At 41.9% G+C, this 24,823-nt stretch overlaps 1 protein-coding gene across 12 annotated transcripts in view; it reads right to left on the bottom strand.

The window, feature by feature from the left end:
- Positions 1-24,823, bottom strand: part of fryl (furry homolog, like) — a 655,772-nt gene that overhangs the window by 301,671 nt on the left and 329,278 nt on the right. For 10 of the 12 annotated variants that reach the window (XM_068035582.1, XM_068035639.1, XM_068035630.1 and 7 more), the window contains 4 exons: positions 20,324-20,416; positions 16,232-16,330; positions 13,409-13,510; positions 12,316-12,360 (listed from right to left, as the gene is read on the bottom strand). In XM_068035582.1, coding sequence (XP_067891683.1) covers positions 12,316-12,360; positions 13,409-13,510; positions 16,232-16,330; positions 20,324-20,416 — 339 coding nt within the window. The remainder of the gene's footprint in view (positions 1-12,315; positions 12,361-13,408; positions 13,511-16,231; positions 16,331-20,323; positions 20,417-24,823) is intronic. The other 2 variants (XM_068035572.1, XM_068035611.1) reach the window with 1 other exon arrangement.

Genomic DNA, 24,823 nt, shown 5'->3' with positions numbered 1-24,823 from the left:
GGATCTAATTTGCCACTTTGCCTTGGATCCCACGTAAAGGACAGATCTCGGAAATATCTGTAGATATGATGATGCTGGAACAAATACATAAGAAACTGTTTACTTTAAATGACACAGGAAGCAACTCTCTACCTCTGCAGATTTGTTTTGTTTCATTATTACTGCTATTGAGCTCTATTGCTCAGAAATTGATGCACCGACAATCAGAACATGATTTACATTTTCGGTGCACAAAGTGAGTACGCATTTTAAAAAACTTTGAAATGTATGTTAATCAATAACTGTCCAAGTTTGTAGCTCTTTGTAAAAATGCACAGCTCAGATGAAAACTGTAGGATTTAAATAATTTAGTATGCATATATCATTTTACTGATTTAAATAATTATTTTACTATCATCAACAACTCGCAGTTACGTTGCAGCTGCAATGTAACAAAATGGCCCAAGGCACTTCACAGGAACATTATAAAGCACAATCTGACACTGAGCTACATAAGGACATATTAGGACAAATGACCATAGGCTTGGTCAAAGAGGCAGGTTTTAAGGAATGAGCTCAAGGAGAAATGAGAAGTAGAGGAGGAGGAGAGGTTTAGGGAGGGTGCTCCAGAGCTTCGAGCCTTGGCAGCTGAAAGCACAGCCACCAACAATAGAACCATTAATCAGGGATGCTCAACAGGACAGAATTAGAGGAGTGCAGATATTGAGGGCTGGGGGGGTTGGAGGAGATCACAGAGTTAGGGAGAGTGAAGCCATGGAGGGATCTGAAAACAAGGATGACAATTTTAAAATCAAGGCATTGCTTAACTGGGAGCCAATGTAGGTCAGAGAGGGTGGGTGAACGGGACTTGGCGCAAATTAGGAGGCTGCAAAATTTTGGATGACCTCAAGTTTGCGGAGGGTAGAACAGCTTCATTCACCTCCTCATTCAGCTTTGCAGTCAAAAGTGAGTGAGCTGGCCATCAAACTAAATGTGTTTGGAGAGAAGGTATCTCACACTAAAAGTCTTACAGGATAAAGTCAGAGTCTGTGTCCAACCTGACTCTGGAAGGAGAAGGTTTGATAAGAGGTGGAATATTCAACATACACCCAAAATGGGCACTAAGAGGGCCTGCCCGAAACTGACGACATGAATCATGCACCATTTTCAGGTGCGTGTTTCATTTCCATAGGATAGGTGAGCTATAAGCATTGCTCACACTTGTAATTGGAAGATTGTTCTTTGGGGTGCAGGAAATATAGCAGGTCTCCCGCAATCTAAAGGCAGCCTCCACCCCGATAGAGTCTACTGTTGCATGTAAAATTATTTCTTCCAGTGCCACCCTTTTTCTGACATACCATGGAAACCCTGGTGGAGGACGGGACCAAGCAGAAAGTGGTCCTCTTCCCTGCAGACAGACGCAGAGTGCCCTACCAAATCAGTCAATAGTTGGCAGAGCTTGCTGAGCCATTCAAGCCAGGAACATCGTACCAACGACCTGGCCGTATTTTCAGAAGCAATTCAATGATGTGACCAGTGCAGCTAAGAAAAGGCTCCCATTTATGGCTTTCTTACAATCTGCACAACCCTGCATCATGCTACTGTAGCCCCAGCATTAATGAAACATCTCTGCCCGTTTTCCCTTTCTGCTTCCACTTGTATACTGTAGTGCTGCTGTTACCATCATTGTTATTAGGCCCAGCTTCCCACTACTTGTTTCTCTCATCAGATACACTATGTTAAATTGTCACAAAAATGTCACATCCGTTCACCATGCCACTCACCAACATCCTCCCACTCATCTTGCAGGACAAGTTGGCAAACAAAGGAGATTTTCAGAAGCCAATTATCCAATTGTGGTTGTGCTGAGATTTTATACAAATTCACCATTACATCTTATATATTCTATATTTTTTGCCAGAAAATCCAGTATTCAATTATCTTTCTTTATGCACTGGAGATAATTCTCTTCACATCTTATGAACCTGAATCTCAAATCTCTTGCTTTTCCACATAACCCGACCATCCTCATTTTAAAGTATATCTTTTTTAAAACAAAATGTAGCAGCTCACCCTTATACCAACCATAATAGAAGGTACCTCAGCGCAGCTTGCAACCAATGCTGATCTCACATTGGGTGGCATGAGACTGTAGTGCCTAGATTTTTTTGTAGCTCTTACATTTAAAAAGAACACATAGCTCCATACATTTAAATGAGACTGCAATCTGCCTCACCATTGTGAATGATAAGGGTTACTCCTTATATTTATCAATGTTGACATCTCTAATAGTGATATACCTATCTGGTTCCCAATTGCTAACTAGGGGAAGCTATTCGTGTTTTGGTGCTATGCCACACAGAAGTCCAAACAGGTGATGCTTGCACATGATTCTTAGCTTAGCTGCTTATACATTTACACAAGACTTAAACGTTAAGACTCAAGAAAAACAAAATCCAAAGTCAAGTAAAGCACTCATTTTTAATTGGCGTATCTGCCGAATCATGGAAGCCCTACCCAAGGACTTTTATTTTGTGGCTTGAGCTTTCAGGCTTTCGCTATACAGTATTTCACAAATTCCTGGCAAAAGCTTGACAATTTGGATAAAATGGAAACAGAACAAACCTAACATGATCCTTGGACAATCCCTTTCATATAGCAATCAGTACAATGCCTTCAAGTATTGAATATAATTTCAAAAGGAAGCACATCGTTTGATAGGAAGAGAATCTCATGAGCACCGCCCACCGCACTATCAAGGAAGAGATCTGGCAACACTGCATGGGAGAAGACTTGGATTCTGGATCCTTCTTAAAGAACCACATCAGCATTGACAGGAACAGAGATATTGGAAAACTAGAGAGAAGGCAATTCTGTCCTCAATAAACATTTAAAATACCTATCGCTTGCTCAGAGGCTTTTAAGCTATATGTTGATTGCTTGCTTCGGTATAATCTTCATTACATTAACTTGGTTTTATCCTCCACCTTATTATTCAACAAACTTACAGAACAAGGATATTTCTATAGGGCACTGTAGCGTAGTGGTTATGTTACCATATGACTAGTAATTCAGAGGCCTGGACTACCGATCCAGAGATGAGAGTTCAAATACCACCATGGCAGGTGGGGAATTTAAATTCAATTAAATAAAATCTGGAATAAAAAGCTAGTATCAGTAAGGATGACCATGAAATGACTGGACTGCTATAAAAACCCAACTGGTTCACAAATGTCCTTCAGGGAAGGAAATCTACCACCCTTACCCGGCCTGGCCTATATGCAACTCAGACCCACAATGTGGTTGACACTTAATTGCTCTCTAAAATGGCCGAGCAAGTCACTCAGCTGTATTCAAGAAGGCAGCTCAAAAGCATCTTCTAGAATCACCGAAATTTACAGCACTGAAGGAGGCCGTTTGGTCCATGATGTCTGTGCTGGGCAAAAAAAGAGCTACCCACCTAATCAGATCTTGGTCTGCAGCCCTGTAGGTTTTGGCAATTTAAGTGCATTTCCAAGTACTTTCAAATGTGATGAAGGTTTCTGTCTATACCACCATTTCAGACAGTGAATTCCAGACCCTTACTATGGGGAGACAGTGGCGTAGTGGTATTGCCATTGGACTAAATCCAGAGGCCCAGGCTAATACCCTGGGGGCATGGTTTCAAATCCCACTATGGCAGTTAATAAAAAATCTTGAATTGAAAGCTATTCTCAGAAATGTTGCCATAAAACTATCTGGTGAACCCATCTGGTTCACTAATATCCTTCAGGGAAGGAAATCTGCTGTCCTTACCTGCTCTGACTCCAAACTTAACACTTAACTGCCCTCTGAAATGGCATGGAAAGCCACTTAGTTACTTTAAGGGCAATTAGGGATGGGCAACAAATGCTGGCCTTGCCAGCAATGCCCACATCCCACGAAAGGATACCAAAAGAGCCTGGGTGAAAGGATTTCTCCCAACTCCCCTTTAATCCTACTACCAATTACCAACTACAATCTATGCCCCGTGTTTATCAATACAATAAAAGCAAAATACTGCAGATGCTGGAAATCTGAAATAAAAACAAGAAATGCTGGAAATGCTCCACAGGTCTGGCAGCATCTGTGGAGAGTTAACGTTTCAGGTCTTTGACCTTTCATCAGAACTGGCAAAGGTTAGAAATAAAGTGGGAGTGGGGCAAGAGATAACAAAAGGGAAGGTGTTGATAGAACAGAGGGTCACAGAGAATAACTGACCAGAAGGCATTTATCAACCTCTGTTAAGGGAAATAGAGTGGATGCAAAGAACAAATCTAGGCTCATGATTTTATACACCTCAATTAAAGCTCCCTTCAGCCTCCTCTGTTCTAAAGAAAATAACCCAAGCCTACCCAATCTTTCCTCATAGATAAAATTCTCCAGTCCTGGCAAGACCCTTGTAAATCTCCTCTGTACCCTCTCCAGTGCAATCACAGCCTGCCTGAACTGTGGTCACCAGAACTGCATGCAGGACTCTAGCTGGAGCTTAACTAGTGTTTTTTAAAGTTCTAGCATAACCTCCCTGCTCTTAAATTTTATGCCTTGGTTAATAAAAGGAAAATATCCCGTATAGCTTCTTAATCACCTGCTAGCTTCAAAGATTTGTGGACATGCACTTCAAAGTCCCTCTGTTCCTCTACACTTCTCAGAATCCTACCATGTATTGTGCATTCCCTTGCCTTGTTTGTCCTCCTAATTGAATTACCTCACACTTCTCCAGATCGAATTCCATTTGCCACTTTTCTGCCCACCTGACCACTCCACTGATATCTTCCTGCAGTCTACATCCTTCTTCCCTACTATTAAATACACGACAATTTTTGTATCACCTGCAACCTTCTCAAGAATGCACCCTACATTTAAGTCTAAATCATTGATACATGACACGAAAAGCAACAGACCCAATACTTGAGCTCTTTGGGATCCCACTGGAGCCAGCTTTCCAATCACAAAAACATCACCGACCATTACCCTTTGCTTCCTGTCACTGAGCTAATTGTGGATCCAACTTCCTACTTGCCCTTGGATCACGTGGGCTTTTACTTTTCTTGCCAGTCTACCATGCAGGACCTTGTCAAAAACCTTACTGAAATTCATGTAGACTACATCAATCGCGCTACTCACGTCGACTCTTCCTGTTGCATAACCAAAAAAATTCAATCAGGTTGGACAGACACGAGGTTCCTTTAACAAATCCATGCCAACTGTCCTCGAGTACTCTGGGTGGGGGACTTCAACGTCCATCACGAAGAGTGGCTCGGTAGCACCACTACTGACTGAGCTGGCCGAGTATTAAATGATATAGCTGCTCGACTGGGTCTGGGGCAGGTGGTGAGGGAACCAACAAGAGGGAAAACTGACCTCGTCCTCACCTATCTACATGTCACAGATGCATCTGTCCATGACTGTATTGGTAGGAGCGACCACTGCACAGTCCTTGTGGAGATGAAGTCCTGTCTTCACACTGGGGGTACCCACCATCGTGTCATGTGGCACAACCACCGTACTAAATGGGATAGATTTTGAACAGATCTAGTAATGCAAAACTGGGCATTCATGAGGAGCTGTAGGCCATCAGCAGCAGCAGAATTGTATTCAACCACAATCTGTAACCTCATGACCCGGTATATCCCCCACTCTACCATTACCAACAAACCGGGCGACTAACCCTGGTTCAATGAAGAGTGCAGGAGGGCATGCCAGGAGCAGCACCAGACATACGTAAAAATGAGGTGTCAGCCTGTTGAAGCTACAACACAGGACTACTTGCATGCCAAACAGCGGAAAGAGTATGCAATAGGCAGGGCTAAGCAATCCCACTACCAATGGATCAGATCTAAACTCTGCAGTCCTGCCACATCCAGTCATGAATGGTGGTAGACAATTAAACAACTGACAGGCGGAGGAGGCTCCACAAATATCCCCATCCTCGACGATGGGGGAGCCCAGCACATCAGTGCAAAATACAAGGCTGAAGCCTTTGCATCCATCTTCAGCCAGAAGTGCCGAGTGGATGATCCATCTTGGCCTCCTCCTAAGGTTCCCAGTATCGCAGATGCCAGTCTTCAGTCAATCCGATTCACTCCACGTGATATCAAGAAACGGCTGATGGCACTGGACACTGCAAAGGCTAGGGGCCCTGACAACATTGCGGAAATAGTACTGAAGACTTGTGCTCCAGAACTAGCCACGCCCCTGAACAAGCTGTTCCAGTACAGCTACAACACTGACATCTACCTGGCAATGTGGAAAACTGTTCAACTTTGTCCTGTGCACAAAAAGCAAGACAAATCTGACCTGGCCAATTACCGCCCCATCAGTCTATTCCCAATGATCAGCAAAGTAATGGAAAGTGCCGTCGACAGTGCTATCAAGTGGCACTTGGTCAGCAATAACCTGTTCACTAACGCTCAGTTTGGGTTCCGACAGGGCCACTCAGCTCCTGACCTCATTACAGTCTTGGTCCAAACATGAACAAAAGTGCTGAACTCCAGAGGTGAGGTGAGAGCGACTGCCCTTGATAGCAAGGCAGTATTTGACTGAGTATGGATTCAGGGAGCCCTAGAAAAACTGCAGTCAATGGGAATCAGGGGGAAAACTCTCCACTCGTTGGAGTCATACCTAGCACAAAGGAAGATGGTTGTGGTTGTTGGAGGTTAATCATCTCAGTCCCAGGACATCACTGCAGGAGTTCCTCAGGGTAGTGTCCGAGGTCCAACCATCTTCAGCTGCTTTATCAATGACCTTCCCTCCATCATACGGTCAGAAGTGGGGATGTTCGCCGATGACTGCACAATGTTCAGCACCATTCGCAACTCCTCAGATACTGAAACAGCCCGTGTCCAGATGTAGCAAGACCTGGACAACATCCAGGATTGGGCTGATAAGTGACATGCAACATTAGTCAGACAATGGCCATCTCAAATAAGAGAGAATCTAACCATCTGCCCTTGACATTCAATGACATTACCATTGCTGAATCCCCCACTATCAACATCCTGGGGGTCACAATTGCCCAGAAACTGAACTGGACCAGCCATCTAAATGCTGTGGCTACAAGAGCAGGTCAGAGGCTGGGAATTCTGTGGCGAGTAATTCACCTCCTGTCTCCCCAATGCCTGTCCACCATCTACAAGGCACAAGTCATGAATGTGATAGGTGCAGCTCCAACAACATTCAAGAAGCTCGACTGGTACCCTATCCACCACCTTCAACGTTCACTCCCTTCACCACCAACGCACTGTGGCAGCAGTGTGTACCATATACAAAATGCACTGCAGCAACTCACCAAGCCTCCTTCAACAGTACCTTCCAAACTCGTGACCTCTACCACCTAGAAGAACAAGGGCAGCAGTTGCATAGCAACATCACCACCTACAAGTTCTTCTCCAAGCCACACACCATCCTGACTTGGAACTGCATGACCGTTCCTTCACTGTCACTGGGTCAAAATTCTGGAACTCCTTTCCTTCGGTCCCTTCATCTAAGTCATTTATATAAATTGTAAAAAAAAATTCAGGCTCCAGCACAGATCCCTGTGGCACACCATTCAATACATCCTGCAACCAGAAAATGACCCATTTATGCCTACTCTCTGTTTCCTGTTAGCAAACCAATCTTCTATCCATGTCCATATGTTACCCCCCACACCATGAACTTTTATTTTCTGCAATAGCCTTTGATGTGACACCTTATCAAATGCCTTCTGGAAATCTAAGTACAATACATCCACCGGTTCCCCTTTATCCAAAGCACATGTAATTCCCTCAAAGAACTCCAATAAATTGGTTAAACATGATTTCCCTTTCACAAAACCATGACTACTCTGCCTGATTACCTTGAATTTTTCTAAATGCCCTGCTGTAATATCTTTAATAATAGCTTCTAACATTTTCCCTAAGACAGATGTTAAGTTAACTGGCCTGTAGTTTCCTGCTTTCTGTCTCCCTCCCTTTTTGAATAAAGGAGTTACATTTGCTATTTTCCAATCTAACGGAACCTTCCCCGAATCGAGGGAATTTTGGAAAATTAAAACTAACCCATCAACTATCTCACTAGCCACCTCTTTTAACACCCATCTGAAGTCCATCTGAACCTGGGGACTTGTCAGCCCGAAGCTCCATCAATTTGTTCAGTACCACTTCCCTGGTGATTGTAATTTTCTTGAGGTCCTCCATGCCTTCCATTTCCTGACTTGCAGATAATACTGGGATGTTACTTGTATCCTCAATAGTGAAGACCGAGATCAAAATATCTGTTCAATTCATCTGCCATTTCCTTATTATCCATTGTTAATTCCCCAGACTCACTTTTTAAAGGACCAACGCTCACCTTGTTAACTCTTTTCTTTTTAAAATATCTATTGAAACTTTTACTATCTGTCTTTATATTTCTAGCTAGCTTTCTCTTTACTTTATTTTTCCTTCCTTATCAATCTTATAGTCATTCGTTGCTGTTTTTTATATTATGTCCAATCTTCAGACCTACCTCCCATCTTTGCACAAGTATAGGTTTTTTCTTTAAGTTTGATACTATTTTTAACCGTTTTAGTTAACGGATGGCGGGTCCCACCCTCGGAATTTTTCTTTCTCAGTGAAATGTATCTATTTTGTGTATTCTGAAATATCCCCGTAAATGTCTGCCACTGCATCTCTATTGACCTAACCCTTAACCTAATTTGCCAGTTCACTTTAGCTTGCTCTGCATTCATGCCCTCATAATTTCCCTTATTTAAGTTTAAAATACTAGTCTTGGACCCACTCTTCTCTCCCTTAAACTGAATGTAAAATTCAATCATATTATGATCGATGCTACCTAGGGACGCCTTAACTATGAGGTCATTAATTAATCCTATCACATTGCACAATGCCGGGTCTAGTATAGCCTGCTCGCTGGTTGGCTCCAGAATGTATTGTTCCAAGAAATTATCCCGAAAACGTTCTATGTACTCCTCATCTAGGCTACCTTTGCCCATCTGATTTTTCCAGTCTATATGTAGGTTAAAATCTCCCATAATTATCGCAGTACCTTTCTAACAAGCTGCCATTATTTCTTCCTTTATACCCTGTCCTACAGTGTGGTTAATGTCAGGTGGCCTGTACACCACTCCCACAAGTGACTTCTTTCTTGCCTTTATAATTTCTTATCTCCATCCAAACTGCTTCTCCATCATGGTCTCCTGAACTTAGGTCATCGCTCCTATTGCGTTAATACCATCATTAATTAACAGAGCTACCCCTCCACCTTTTCCTAGCTTCCTGTCCTTCCTAAATGCCATGTACCATTTAATATTCAAGTCCCAATCTATGCCGTCCTGCAGCCATGTCTCTGTAATAGCTATCAGATCGTACTTATTTATTTCTATCTGCACTCTCAGCTCATCTGTTTTGTTTCGAATGCTACGTGCATTCAGATACAGAGCCTTTGTGTCCTTTTATTATTTTTGTAACCTCTAGCCTTATCTGTTGATTTACTCTTAGATTTGCATGCTCTGCCCCTTCCTGTCACAGTCGATCATTTCCCATATTAATACCTTTCTCTCTTGCCTTGTCTCTACTTCTTGATTTACCATATCTTCCCAAATTTGATCCCTTGCCCCCACCATTCAGTTTAAAACCCTCTCTACCTCCAGAGTTATGCAGCTCGCCAGAACACCAGCCCCAGCACGGTTCAGGTGTAGACTGTCCCAATGGTGCAGCCACCACTTTCTCTAGTACTGGTGCTAGTGCCCCACAACCAGAACCCACTTCTACCACACCAGTCTTTGAGCCACGCATTAATTTCTCTAATCTTATTTGCCCTATGCCAATTTGAATGTGGCTCAGGTAATAATCTGGAGATTATTACCTTTGAGGTTTTGCTTCTTAGTTTGGCACCTAGTTCCTCATACTGACCATGCAGAACCTCTTTCCTTGTCCTGCCTATGTTGTTGATACCTACATGGACTCCCTCCCACTGCAAGTTCCTCTCCAGCCCTGGCACTGGTCAGGCAACAAAGCCATCTGGACTCTCACTCTTTGCTGCTGAGAATAGTCTCAATCCCCCTTACTATACTGTCCCCTATTACCACTACATTCCTTTTTTCTCCATCCACTTGAATGTCTCCTGTGCCGTGGTCAGGTTACTCATCCACCATGCTTCCTGTACCATGGTGCCATGGTCAGGTTGCTCATCCACCCTGCAGCCCCCACTCTCATCCAAACATGCTGAAAGAACCTCAAACACGTTGGAGAATCACAAAGGCTGAGGCTCCTGCACTCTTGCCCTTTGGATCCCCTTATCTGCCTCAGCTGCAGCCACACTCTCCACTGAGACAAATCAGAAGACCCTATCCTAAGGGGTGTGACTGCCTCCTGGTACAAAATGTCCCGGTAACTTTCCCCCTCCCTGATATGTCGCAGTGTTTGCAGCTCGGCCTCCAGTTCAATATCTCTGTGCCGAAGCTCTTCGAGCTGCAAACACTTACTCAGACGTGTTTGCCCTGGATCACACTGGCATCGAGGAGCTCCCACATGGTGCAGCCGTGACACATCACCTGCCCTGCCATCCTCAATGTGTTTTAATTAACTACTTAATTATTTTATTAAATTATTTTATTTTCCTTTTTTAATAATTTTATTAAGCTTACCACTAGTACCTTTACTATTTTAAATGTTGGATTAGAATGGACCTTAATCACTTACCAGATACTCACCAAACAGGTCATTTTTCGGTTTTTCCCTTCTCCTCTCTCTCGCTCTGTCTGATTCTGGTCTCCGACTCTTGGGCTTTTGGTGCGCTTTTTAAACCTCCACTCCCACCTTGCTCCTCTTGCTCTGCCTGTCTCTGGTCTCCATCATCATCTGCGCTATCAATGACGTTCTCTCCAACATAAAGTCAGAACTGGGGATGTTCGTTGATGATTGCACAGTCTTCAGTACCATTCGCAACTCCTCAGATACTGAAGGAGTCCATGACCCCATGCAACAAGACCTGGACAACATTCAGGCTTGTGACACATAACAGTCATGCCACTCAAGTGTCAGGTAATGACTACCTTCAACAAAAGAGTTATGTAACCATCTGTCCTGACATTCAACAGCATTACCATCGCTGAATTCCCCCATCAACAAAATCCTGGGGGTTACCATTGACTGGAAACTTAACAGCAGCAGTCATATAAATACTGTGGCTACAACAGCAGGTCAGATGCTGGAAATTCTGTGGTGAGTAACTCACTTTCTGACTCCCCAAAGCCTGTTCTTCATCTACAATAAAAGCAAAATCCTGCAGATGCTGGAAACCCAAAATAAAAACAGAAAGTGCTGCAAATACTCAGGTCAGGCAAATGTGTTCTGATGACAGGTCACAGACCTGAAACGTTAACTCTGCTTCTATCTCCACAGATGCTGCCTGACCTGTTCTTCATGTACAAGGCACAAGTCAGGACTGTGATGGAATACTCTCCATTTGCCTGGATGGGTGCAGCTCCAACACTCAAAAAGCTCAACACCATCCAGGACAAAACAGCCCACTTGAATGGCATCCCACCCACCACCTTAAACATTCACTCCTTCCATCACCGGTGCACCGTGGCCGCAGTGTGTACCATCTACAAGATGCTCTGCAGAAACTCCCAAGGCTCCTTCGACATCACCTTCAAACATGCAATCTCTACTACCTAGAAGCACAAGGATAGTAGACGGATGGGAAAACTGCCAAGTTGCACACCATCCTGACTTAGAACTATATCGCTGTTAGCTTCACTGTTGCCGAGTCAAAATCCTGCAACTCCCTCCCTAATAGCACTGAGTAAGAATTTGGTGACAGATACAGCTTTTAGATTTTGTTTTAGTTCATTCACAGGGTGTGGGCATCACTGGTAATGCCAGCATTTATTGCCATATCTAATTGCCCTTGATCATAATTCAGTTAAATTTAGCAGTTATGGAAAAGGACAAAGACCAGGTTCAAAAATGTATTTTTAAAAAAACAAATCTCAAGTGGTTTATCACTATCATATCAACTGCTTGATGAGATTAATGCTTTCTATTCATTCATGCATATCAACAATCTATTTATATATATATATTGATTGAACTGGTGAGGCAGTTTTATTCGGTTTTAACTATTTTTTGTTGCTGATTGGTATTATGGTCACTCCATAGAATTAACATGTGAGGTCATCCTCACAGAGATCAACAAGCAATCACTGCAATTTGGTGAGTGGTAGTTATAGTTGAGTACTAAACACCATCTATATAAAGATTATTTGATATCTGCTTATTACTAACTTTCTAGACTGTATATGTTTGAGAACTTGGCAAGCATACTCACCTGCAAAGTTTCTATTTGCTTTCTGATACTGTTGTTAGATGGCATCTGAATAAAGCAATGCAAGACAGCAAAACATAAACAAGCATGAGAATGGGATGTCCATGCATGTTAGATGGGGAACAAAGCACAAACGTAAATTCTTAATGGCTTTTGATGAACGAAGTATAACATACAGCAATGTGAACAGCTTATGTTAAACGCAACAAAAAGCACTGCAATACACTGCTAGCATAGGAACTCGAAGTTAAACTGAATGTTTAAAGTATCATCTTGGAAAACACAACTTAAACAAATAATGAAATATGCTATTATCATAAGCATTTTTCCCTCTCACAGGGATTTCCTGATGCTAAATACAAGCATAAATTGACATATAATTGAGTTAGTAGTGAGTTCAACAAGGAAAAACAAGACAGAGTATACAAATACAGCCACGAGGAGCACCAAGAATAAATGCAATGATAAGCATGCAGAAAGAAATTCTCCAAGGAAACTGATGGCTTTTGCTTTGAATTCTAGACACCACTAACTACCTGAAGTTCATAGATTATTTAGAAAGTAGTAATACTTTACCTACAAAAAAAAAGTTGATAGGAACACAACAAAAGCGAGTACAATAAACAATATGGTACATTAAAGAAGAACTAAACATGACCATCAGGGGCTACAATTTGGACTAGTTGCTAATCCAATGGTGCCACTTTTAGTTGTCAGCAATTTGAAGCAACAGTGAATAAACACTCCTTTCCCCCTGTTATTTGTAGCTAAATGGACAAATGAAAAGGAACTTCACCCAAAAAAACCATATCTGAATAAACAATGCAAAAAGACAAAAAAAAAAGAAAATGAGATGTGGTAATTAAAACTATTTAAAAATTGCACATTCCTTATGATTGCAGGATTTGGACCAGAGACTTGCACCCAAAGACCAGCAGGTTTCTAATATGCTAGTCTTGGTCCATCAACATAAAATTTATTTTGACCCGATTGTTCTGCATTAATTTCATTTTTATCGAATTCTTTTAAGGAATCTATAGTTTTCATGTATTCATTTTTTTGATCAAATGGATTTTCCTCATTGCCCATTCCTTACCTTTAAATGAGATAGACAATTCTGAAGGAATATGTGCCAGTTGTTGAGAAAGAACTGTTTTTGACTGACGCACAGCAGGCAGGTAACCAATGGGTACAGGGCCTGGTAAGATGAACAGAAGATAGAAATGAAATCAGTATCAGTGAGATATTTCAAAATGGTCACAGGAAGTAAACAACAGCAGTAGCAAAGGGATAGAGATTTGGGGTTTTGTTAGTCAAATGAATTGCACTCAAGACATGCCAACTCTCTTAAACTGACCATGAGACTTGCGATTTCTGCGTAAAATTGTGCCTCACTTATGATCTCATGAGAGGTCTCCAAAATCTCAGCATTCTGTTGGACGCCACTGCTGAAAGGTCAGTTGAGGTTGGCAGTGGAGATGAGAAGTTGGTGGCAGCTGCGTATGAGCGCTTGCAACTGTGGGTAAGACGGAGGCCCGAGGAAAAGAGAGAAAGTACGTGCAGGCTGGCAGTGACTGCCAAGAGTGAGACACCTCCATGGTGATGGCTCTCTAAGTCTTCTGGGTTGGCGGGGGGAGGGGGTGGCGGGAGACAGTGGTGGTTCAGGCCACTGCCCGTGACTCCATCTGACCCCAGGTTTGCTCTCCTCTTCCGATGGCAATGCCTCAGTCTACAATGTTTGCAAGTTCACCCTGTGACCGCGTGGGTTTTCGCCGGGTGCTCCGGTTTCCTCCCACTGCCAAAGACTTGCAGGTGATAGGTAAATTGGCCACTGTAAATTGCCCCTAGTGTAGGTAGGTGGTAGGGAATATGGGATTACTGTAGGGTTAGTATAAATGGGTGGTTCTTGGTCGGCACAGACTCAGGGCCTGTTTCAGTGCTGTATCTATAAATAAAAAAAAAAATGTGGATGGGTGCTGACAATCTTCTGGTAAACTTCCCAAGTATCGATTCTTCATGTGTCAGCTACATATTGGGCTGAATATTACCAGCCCTTCGATGGTCACGGGTCTCGGAGGGGGTGGGGGGTTGGGGGCTGGTGCCGGTAAAATTCTGCAGGGAGAGGCCAGCCTCGACCCCCGACGTCAAGAAGGGCCCGCCGCATATTACCAGCGGCGGGGGGACCTCGGTGTGGCCCCCCCTGCCGCATAGCAGCGGGCCCGTTATCTAAATATGTAAATTAACAATAATGATATGTAAATAAACTTACCTGCAGGCGGCAGCCGTTCCACAAAGAACGAAGAACAGTACAGCACAGGAACAGGCCATTGTGGCCTATAGCCTGCGCTGATCTTGATGCCTGCCTAAAACTAAAACGAGTTCAAAGCGCGGCACGCGAATAAAATTCAGCCCATTGAGTGTGACTGGCTATCTGACATTTCGGTCCACCAATCCGGAGCTGTATTTTTAAAAAAATCAGCTGAAATAGTTATGTTCTCAGTTTCTAGAACGTGTTACTGGATAATAAGCAGAGCAGGAATCCTGGGTGATTTTGTTTTCTCTCTCTCTCTCTCCAACCTAGGGATTCTGAGACCAATTATAGTGCTCTTATGCTGCCTGGCTAAGACGGCAAAGACCTGAGCTTGAGAACTTCCTGACCTATGTGTCTCAGCACTTCACTATGTAGGGGTTTTACAACAATGACAAGCTAAATTTATATGGGCATTTAATTTCAGAAAAATGTCCTAAGGGTGGTGGGGGGGGGGGGGGGGGGAGAAAGAAAAGGTAAAAGGAATGAAGAAGTAGACCACAAGCTATCGTGTGCATTAGGAAAGATGACCAAAGGTTTGGTTGACAAGATGAGGTTTGAAAAGATTAGAAGGGTTTAAAAGTCATCCAGGTTGTTTGGATAAATGCAGAGGCCATGATATACTGGGGTTGGGGGCGGGGGAGAGGGGGTCGGGGCGGAGCTCCAGAGCCATTGTCCGTGTCTTGGCCTGAAGTAGCGAGCTATTAATAGATTATTCCGCTGCCTAGACCAAGGCAGCCTGGACTCTGTCCCTGCCTCTACGCTCAGTTTGCTGGGTCTTGCCAACCAGTGCAAGGGGCCCCAATTGGCACAGAAGTTCTGGAAGCTTATGTTCGACTGTTCCAACAAGGTATTCTAACATTGTACTAGTTTCTTAAATTGGTTCCGCACTTTCTTGACATCGAAAGCGAAGTACTTATTACTGCCAAGTATCAACACTAATTGAAATCCAGTTATTGTAAATTGTTGGAAACTTTAAATTTCATTTACCATGTGTCTGCCCAACTGCAAAACAAACCTAAGTTATTTTCCAGCATCCTGTGTCTCTAGATCTTTTCCTACACTTCAAAAGTATTTCATTGGTTGTAAAGTGTTTTGAGATGTCCAGTGGTCGTGAAAAGCATGATTTAAATGCAAGATTTTTTTTAATTTTAGTGCTGTCAGTAAAGCTTACTAACAATGTTGGTTTTGGTTTTGAAGTAATTTAGGTGGATTAGATACACTGGAATATGCACTGATTCTTGAGACTACACACATATTTCTCCCCAGTTTTATATTACATATCGCATGGGTATCCACTATTTCTTATTTTGTCCCAGTGGCAGGCATAATTCAGATTTACAATATTTTTAAGGAAATAAGCAAGATGCAGACAACAGATATATTAGAGCATATTCTAACAAAACACTATAGTATGTAACAATATCTAAGATGTTTTTAAGGTTTGATGACTATCAATAATGAACCTTAAAACTGGGCTCCAGGAAACATTTTCTGTAACTGGGGTTTGCTGGTAACAATGCACCATGAAGGGAATTTAACTGAATCACACTGGTCCTGGCACATAATGTTACTTATCTGACACAAACCTGATGACTTCAGAATACTTACCAATGAATGTTTCTTTCTTGATGAAAGCTCAAAGGTGGTCTGATAGAGCATCTCTACAAAATTCTTGAGACACGGCACATTCACTTCATTTTTAACAGCCTAGACAACCAAATTTGGTGAGATTAGTGCAGTCTCCAAATATTAGGTTCAATGATAACAAAATGTATACATTTTTTACTTTACATTGAAGTCATCACCCTTTCCAGAATCTGAATATGTGTGCAATCTCCATGTATTGCAGCTTCCAAGTTGTGCTGCTCCGGAGATTCATGGAATCTCAGTAACTGATGTTATCATGACAATGTGTGAGACAACACAAGTGTTTTAAACTTGCACAAATCCATTGCAGTCTGTCCTATCTACTAGCTTCGTCAATACTGGGCTGATACATACTTAGCAAATAATGTGAAAAGTAGTGGCTTTAAGAAAGATCAAGGCATTTTGCATCCTGTCTGAGACTGCAGCAATTTGAAAATTTAGCTCTTAGGATGTACACAGCGCTGGCAAGACCGTATTTAACATCAAACCCTAGTTGCTCTGAAAAGGTGGTGTTGGGCCTTGCACTTGAAACCATGCAGCCCTAGTGATAGAGAATCTACTTCCGTCTTTGTTCCAGCATCCACGCCAGGATCTAGAGTCAACTGGTTCTGGTGGAACCCAAACTAGCGTTGGTGCCCAAGTTACTGGCAAGTAAGTCTTGGGTCAAAAGTTCAGATGAACAACACAGAAAGGAACCTAATCTTTGTATTTACTTGCTATGAGAGGTGCCATGCTTAACTAATGGTAAAAGCCTACATTTTAAACACAAGAACAGCCTTTTAAATTAACTTTTATAAAAAGCAATTACCCTGTTCTATTTTTAAGATCTGGAATTTTCAGATGACAATGAAAACAGCAATGTTCAGGGCAAGTGCAGTTACTGCATTGAACTGCAATTTTATAAGGGAAAAGTTCCATAAATTTTGCTAGGTAACCTTGAATATTTACTAATCTCTTGGCATTTCTTCGCGGACAAAGGTTTTGGGAAAGTTGTACTTATCGGTTGCAGGCCCACTATTAGCTAGAAAGGCCTATCCATGACTGGCAGATTCTCCCACAGCGGGTATAAGTGAAGGTGTAGTTGCTTCTGGGGGCAAATGGATCTATCCTTCTCCTCCTTTTCTCTTTCATGCTGGTTCTTCACTCAGTCTCAAAGGTGTTGGTAGCCCTCCTGATGTAGCATCTCCAGGCATCACAATCTATGGCCTGCGCTTCCCATTGGCGATGGTCGATGTGGCACACAGAGAGGGACTTCTTCAGGGAGTCCTTGAAATGTTTGCATGAGGCCCTTCTTTTCCTTTTACCAGTGGTCAGCTCTCCATACAACACGATCTTGGGCAGGCGACTGTCATCCATCTGGGCAACGTGACCCACCCAATGCAGTTGGTTTTGCAGGAAGATGGCCTCATGCTGGTGATGTTGGCTGTTTCCAGGACTTCAATGTTTGTGCTGCAGTCCTGCTAGCAGATCTTGAGGATGCTGCAGAGGCAGCACTGATGGAAGCACTCTAGAAGGCATATATGATGGCGGTGTAGGGCCCATGACTCAGCGCCATACAGAAGGGTGGTGGGAACCACGGCTTTGTACACTTGGAGTTTGGTCTGTGCTCTGAGGCTGTGGTTGCTCCACACTCGTTTGTAGAATCTGCCGAATGTACTGTTTGCTTTTGAGAGCCTATTGTCTACTTTCTTGTCTATGGTGGCATCAAACGAGATGACGTTCCCCAAATAAGTAAGTTGCTTGATGGCATTCAGCTTAGTTCCCTCGATGACAATGCTTGGTGGTCTAGATTCTTCTTGAGGTGCAGGCTGATGCAGGACTTCAGTTTTCTTTAAACTGATTTTTAGTCCGAAGGGTTGTGCTGCCTTGGAAAAATGTGTTATACATTCCGGGTCTGACAGACTGTGCTCTCCTGGCGCACAGTCATTGGCGAAAGGAAGTTCACAGATGAGTTTTTCTTGTGTCTTTGTGTGAGCCTGAAGATGCCCGAGGTTGAAAAGGCCTCCATCAGTCCGAAAGTGTACCTAAACTCCCTCCTTAAGGTCTTCCATTGCCTGCTGCAGCATCATGCTGAAAAAGATGCTGAATAAGGTTGGGGCCAGCACACATCCCTGTTTCATGCCACTGGAGATTCGGAAGGGACTTGAGAGGTTGCTGATTTACTTGACTCATCCATACTGATTTTCATGAAACTGCTTCACCATAGCCAGGAACCTGGGTGGGCATCCAATTTTTTTTTTTTTACAAAGTCCATCTCTGCTTACAGTGTCAAATGCCTTGGTGAGGTCTATGAAAATGACGTACAGGTCTTTGTTTTGCTCACGACACTTTTCTTGTAATCGGCTGAGTGCAAATACCATGTCTGTGGTGCCTCTGTTTGCACTGAAATCACACTGGCTCTCTGGGAGGTTTACTTCCGCAATGGTAGGCACAAGTCTATTCAGAAGTATTCTAGCCAGGATCTTCCCAGCAATAGAAAGGAGGATGATCCCAAGGTAGTTGGATCATCTGATTTTATATTTTGCTAAATTTTGCTAGGTAACCTTGAATATTTACTAATATTGTGCAGTAATTACCTTACTATAGGTTGTAACTTAACAAGATGTTAGTTAATATAATCATGCTTCTGATCACAGAATGATTTAGTTTTCTGGCAGTGCATTATTGTCAGCAATTGGTGTAATGAGCTTTTTCAAAATTTATTCATCATGTGCTTAGCTTCTGACTACTCTTTACAGTCAGATATAATAACACAACTCCTTTAATTATAATACATGCTGAAGTTGATTCCTTATTATTTTTTGACAGTAGAATGGTATTTTAATCCTTTAATGAGTGGTTATCATATGATTCATAAAATGGTTAAATACTTATCACATACTTTTACAAATACTTTTGTAAATTATTGCCAATAATAATATCTGCATCAACAAATTATGTTTTATACAATTGAAAAGAAACACTTTGCACAAGTTAGCTAGGCTGAACTCATGAGCATATTGGGAACCAGTAAACCCATAATTTCATCATCATTTAGGCTGTGCTCATCCACTGTAGGATGTACCCTCCTCATTCCTTTTCCATTTATTTCTATCCCTTGCTGCTCTCACCCATGTGGTTCCAAGGTATGATATTGTTATCTCTCCATCTTCTTCTTAGTCTCCCCCTTCTTTTCCTGTTCTTGGTTGCCACTCCATTAGCCTTTTTGTCTACATGTTATCATCGAGCAACATGAACAGCATATCTCCATTTGGCTTCTTTTAACTGCTGAATTATGTTCTTAACGCTGGTTTTCCAACATCTTTTATCACGAATGGAGATATGTGACATTTGCCTTTCCATTGCTCTCTGAGCTGTACATAGTTCTTGTTCTATATATTTTGTAGTTGTCCATAATTTCCCCCCCCCATATGTCATGGTTGGTAAAACACACTGATCATTCTCCCTCCTCCTTAATGCCTATGGTATTTTCTTATCATACAGAATATCTCTGTATCTCCCGAAACAATTCCATCCTGCCCTAATCCTACTCAGTGCCTCTGCATTTGTACAATCCTCCATATTTAATGCTTGGCCCAGATATTTGTACTCAGTCACTTTTTCAATTTCTTGGTCTTCAATTTGTATGGCATCTACAGTTGTACTTCCAAGCCTTTAATAAGTGAAGTAATTAGTACAACATCAGCAAAGCATAAGTCTGTTAGTTTTTCTCCATCAATATTTAACCCTCTCTCCTCTAAGGCTATCTTCATAAGAATATGCTCTCCACTAATGTGCTGAATATTTTTGGTGAGACTGTATGCCCTTGTCTCACCCCTCTATATTTGATTAAAAAATTAAGTTTGAAGTTTATCATTTGAATATTAATCCTAGTGTTACTTTTTCAACTCTGTCAGCCATTTGCCTGAAAAATTACAACACGCCTTCCTACAAGTCAAAACAGGAATTTAGCCACAGAATAAGGAAGTTTTCGAAACACGTGCAGGGCAATAACATTTGTTAGTTGTGTTATTAGCAAAATCTTAACAAAATGTTCTGACTGAAAATACTTACAGCAGCCACAGGAATCAGAATTTCCACAAAGAGTCCAGCAAGTGCATGTTTTATGTCTTTATCTTTCACTTCATGGAAATACTGGGCACATTCCTGCATAAAATAAAATCTAGTTAGAAACCTTAGAATCTTATTGAAATAAAACAGAAACCAAGTGAATACTGGTTTCCAAGAGAGCTTTCCAACTAATCCAGAAAGTCCTACGCTGCTGAAATGAATGACTGTACAAAAGCAGAAAGTGGCAGTAAAACCTTATCAGCAGTACAATGCACAAATGTATAAACCTTTCAGATGGTTAAGAAACCCACATTAGGAGGGTTGCGAAATAGACCACTAAAATTATTTTACAAAATTTTAAAATATCACCAGGCAGTAAAGCTTGTTGGAACTCCAACGCACATTGTCATAGTAACTAGGATATAGGTTCTATTCCCGATATAGGTTCTATTCCCCTACCCGGATGTTGATGTTAGCCAGAGTGTAGGTCAAGCCCTTCCTCATCAGGAGAGAGAAATATCTGACAGCAAGACATCACCACATCATTCTTGCACACTTTGTGCAAGCACAGAAATAAGCCTTTCAACTCGTCAAGTCTATTTGGCATTTTTCTCCTTGAGCCATCTTGGCTAATCCCACTTTTGTACACATTACCCACATCCTTAAATGTTTCTCTTATTCTAAGTGACTATGTAACTTCCTTTTAAAAATACTTATGGACTCTGCCCCAACAATGGAGCAAGGCAGAGAATTCCACATTCCAACTACCCTCTGCAATTAAATACTTTCTGATCTCTCAATTCTTTTCTTGATTTAATTTGTACCATTTTGTTACTGCCCCACTGACATGTGGAAGAAATCTATCGTTATTTAGATCATTGTCTTGAAGATCTCGATTAGGTCACCCCTTAGTCTTTTCAATTTAATAAATAAAATCCTAATTTCTTGAATTTCATCATAGCTGTAACCCTATACTTTGATAAAATCATTCTGAACAACACAGAACTTTTTAAATTACGTCCATACACTTTCTATAATGGGGTGCTCAAATCTGTACTGTCAGGAAAACTCCACCTGCCAAGACTGAGGCACACATTATTTTGCCACATGACATTAAAACTTAAAATTGCAAGCCCTGAGCAGAAAGACATTTTCATGCTAACAGACAATACTGAAACAATGAGGATCCAGCAGTTGCTTCTCCAATACACAGAACTGGTCAGACCAGTTTTAGTCACATGGCTATCTGGCTGTGGCAGAGAAATCTGAACCCCCATCAAAGGATTTGAAGAGACTGTTCCATATAAGGAACTAGTCACATGACTAACCTGTGGGGCAACCTGGGAGTTTTTTTTAAATTTGAGCTCCCATCAAAGGAATTTGAACAGAGACAAAGCCTTGTGCTCATGGAGTAAACATCTCTCCTGGAACTGAAGCAAGAATTACAGCTTCTCCTGTCTGCCTGCCTTCATCTCTTCCCACGGAACTGAATCTTGTGAAAACACATGAAACTCAAAGAGAGAAGGGTTTGTCATGTGAACAAAGTTTTAAGATGATTACTGGGCCCCAACGAATTGCAAGGCCATATCTTCAATCAAGGACTACAGGGAGCTCAAGAAACAGTAACAAGATATTGTCTCAAACTGTTCTATTTAACTTCTGCTCTTTTCTATTCCTATCTGTATGCTTATATCATGTGTGTATGCTAGTGTGAGCGTGTCGTACATCCGTAGGCATGAATCATATTACAGTTTAAGGTTTTAATAAATTTCCTCTTTCTGCTTCAAACCAAAGAAAGCCTGTGTGTGCTCAGCTCTTTGCCTTATAATTGGAAACTGTGAATAAGGATTCACAAAAAGGGAAGCTCAAAACACAGTGTGTTTAAAATTAAACCCTGTTACAATAAGACCGGGTAAAGACAGCCAAAGACCCCTAGACACACTGATCACCTGGTCCTAACAGTACGAAATACTCCAACTGTGGCCAAAGGTCATCTATAAATTCTTGCACTCTATGCCTCTCAATACAAAACAAAGGATACTATCTGCCTTATCTACTGGTGCTGCCAGTATAACGAGCTGTGTAACTGTACATCAAGCTCCATCTGCTCCTCCACTGCATTCACAATGCATTTTCTTTCCATATTCTTACTTCCAAAAGCTGCTACTTCACATTTTTTTATAATTAATTGTATCTGCCCATCCTGCTAGCCTATCCATGCTTCCCTGCAATCTTTCACAGTCATCACAATTTGCCCTATCCAGCAATTTGGTGTAATTTCCAAATTTAGTATTGTTCCCTCAATTCTGGTGAACATCTTCCTTAATTGATCATTTGTAAATATCTAGCTGATGAGGGTGGTCCCCAACACAGATCTACATGGAATATCAGTTCAATTAGCTCTTTTACCCCATTTACTTTCTTACCACCCAATTAGTCACATTTTCCCCTCAATTCCATGTATGCTTTTTTCCCTTTTGTGGTACCTTATCAAATACCATTAAAAAAATCTATAACCCACACGGCACAGTGGCGCAGTGGTTAGCACCGCAGCCTCACAGCTCTAGTGACCCGGGTTCAATTCTGGGTACTGCCTGTGTGGAGTTTGCAAGCTCGCCCTGTGTCTGCGTGGGTTTCCTCCGGGTGCTCCGGTTTCCTCCCACATGCCAAAGACTTGCAGGTTGATAGGTAAATTGGCCATTATAAATTGCTCCTAGTATAGGTAGGTGGTAGGGAAATATAGGGACAGGTGGGGATGTGGTAGGAATATGGAATCAGTGTAGGATTAGTATAAATGGGTGGTTGATGGTCGGTACAGACTCGGTGGGCCGAAGGGCCTGTTTCAGTGCTGTATCTCTAAAAAAAAAACAACTGGATTTCCTCTCTGCTTGTTCTTCTAAGAATGTTCTAAGGTTAATCAAGCATGACCTGTCATTCAGAATTCCACACTGAATGGTTCTGCTTAACCCATGTTGGCGCTGCTTAACCCAGTTATTAATAATTTTATCCAGTATTATAGTCTATTAGTATAGCAACTGAAGGAAGTCTTATTCCTGTCTCCTTTTTTGAAGAGTGTCACACATGCACTCGTCCCAACTTCTGGCGTAATGTTTCTTCTTTGCAACTGATTTTGAACACCCCAGGTGAAGGCCTGCGAGTAAATCATGATCTTAGCTACAGGAATTGAATAGATCAGGGAAACCAAAAAAAGGGGAAAATGAGGAAATATTACCTAAAAAAGCCATTAAGAAATGCAACTTCAGTTTCAAAAAAGATTGTGTTTGCATAATTCAAATCATATAACCAACAAAACATTGTGTGCCTGATTAAATGAAATAATTCCACTACTCTTCTGACTGGCATGACTCACATATACTCTGCAGTTCCCAAAGAATACCCTTTAAATTATACAAAAAGACTAAAAGTATATCACCATTTTGTTTTCTACAATTTCTTATCTCCTCCCTTGTTTGGATGTGGTTCCCTGGATGCTGATAAACCATTGCTGCCTACAAACCTCCATATTTATGGGAAACATCAAAAAAACCAATTAAAATGTAGGGGCATCACAGATGAGTCCCATCCTGTCCTCGCCTCATATTAAACCTTGGAGTTTGTCAAATCTATATAGCTCAGCAACTCATTGGATAAATTTAATGAGCCATCAGGGAATCATTGAATAAATCACCTTCAACAAACTTGATAAGGCATTAAAAAAGGAACTACTGTAGAAATGGACATTTTTGTATCCTCACCACACAAATCAAATAAAGTTACACAAGGAAATCTATACAGTATGTTGTAGAAACCCTCGGTGACAATCTGAGGAACATCCCAAATGGCGAGAGGACATTCATCCTGGGTGACTTCAATGCACGTATTGGGGCAGACAGTGATGCATGGCCAACGTGCCTCAGGCATCATGGGGAGCGCAAGATTAATGATAATGGACACGCCTTTTTGAGCTTTGTGCCTGAATGAACTCTGCATCACCAACACCTCCTTCCAGGGCAGACATCGCCACAAGGTATCATGGCAGACCCAAGGTCTATTCATTGGCACCAACTAGACCGAGTCATCACGAGGATGCGTGATCTGCCCAGTGTTCTTCATACCAGTACTTATCACAGCGCAGATTGCAACACCAACCACTCTCTTATCAGTAGCAGAATGAAGGTGCACCAGCGAAAGTTCTGCAGCTCCAAACATGACGGCCCACCACGCATCAACATCCCTCGCATAAACAATGATGACAAATACAAACACTTCGCACTGTCACTAGAATGCTTGCTACCCGCCAAAGCTTTAACAGGAAGCACCAATACTGACATTGATGAAGCTTGGAAGTCACTAAGCTCAATCATCTATGAAGCAGCAGAGGCATCACTTGGTAAAGGTGGACCCGTAACAAGAACTGGTTTGAGACTACTCATCTGAGATGATTTCTGTCATTGATGTAAAAACAAAGCCTACATGATGTACAGCATAAACCCAACAGTTAAG

The sequence above is a fragment of the Heterodontus francisci genome, chromosome 1 (genome assembly GCF_036365525.1).
Source record: "Heterodontus francisci isolate sHetFra1 chromosome 1, sHetFra1.hap1, whole genome shotgun sequence".
NCBI classification, from domain to species: domain Eukaryota; kingdom Metazoa; phylum Chordata; class Chondrichthyes; order Heterodontiformes; family Heterodontidae; genus Heterodontus; species Heterodontus francisci.
The sequence above is the reverse complement of the archived record's forward strand: the minus strand, read 5'-3'. Positions and strand labels throughout refer to the sequence as shown.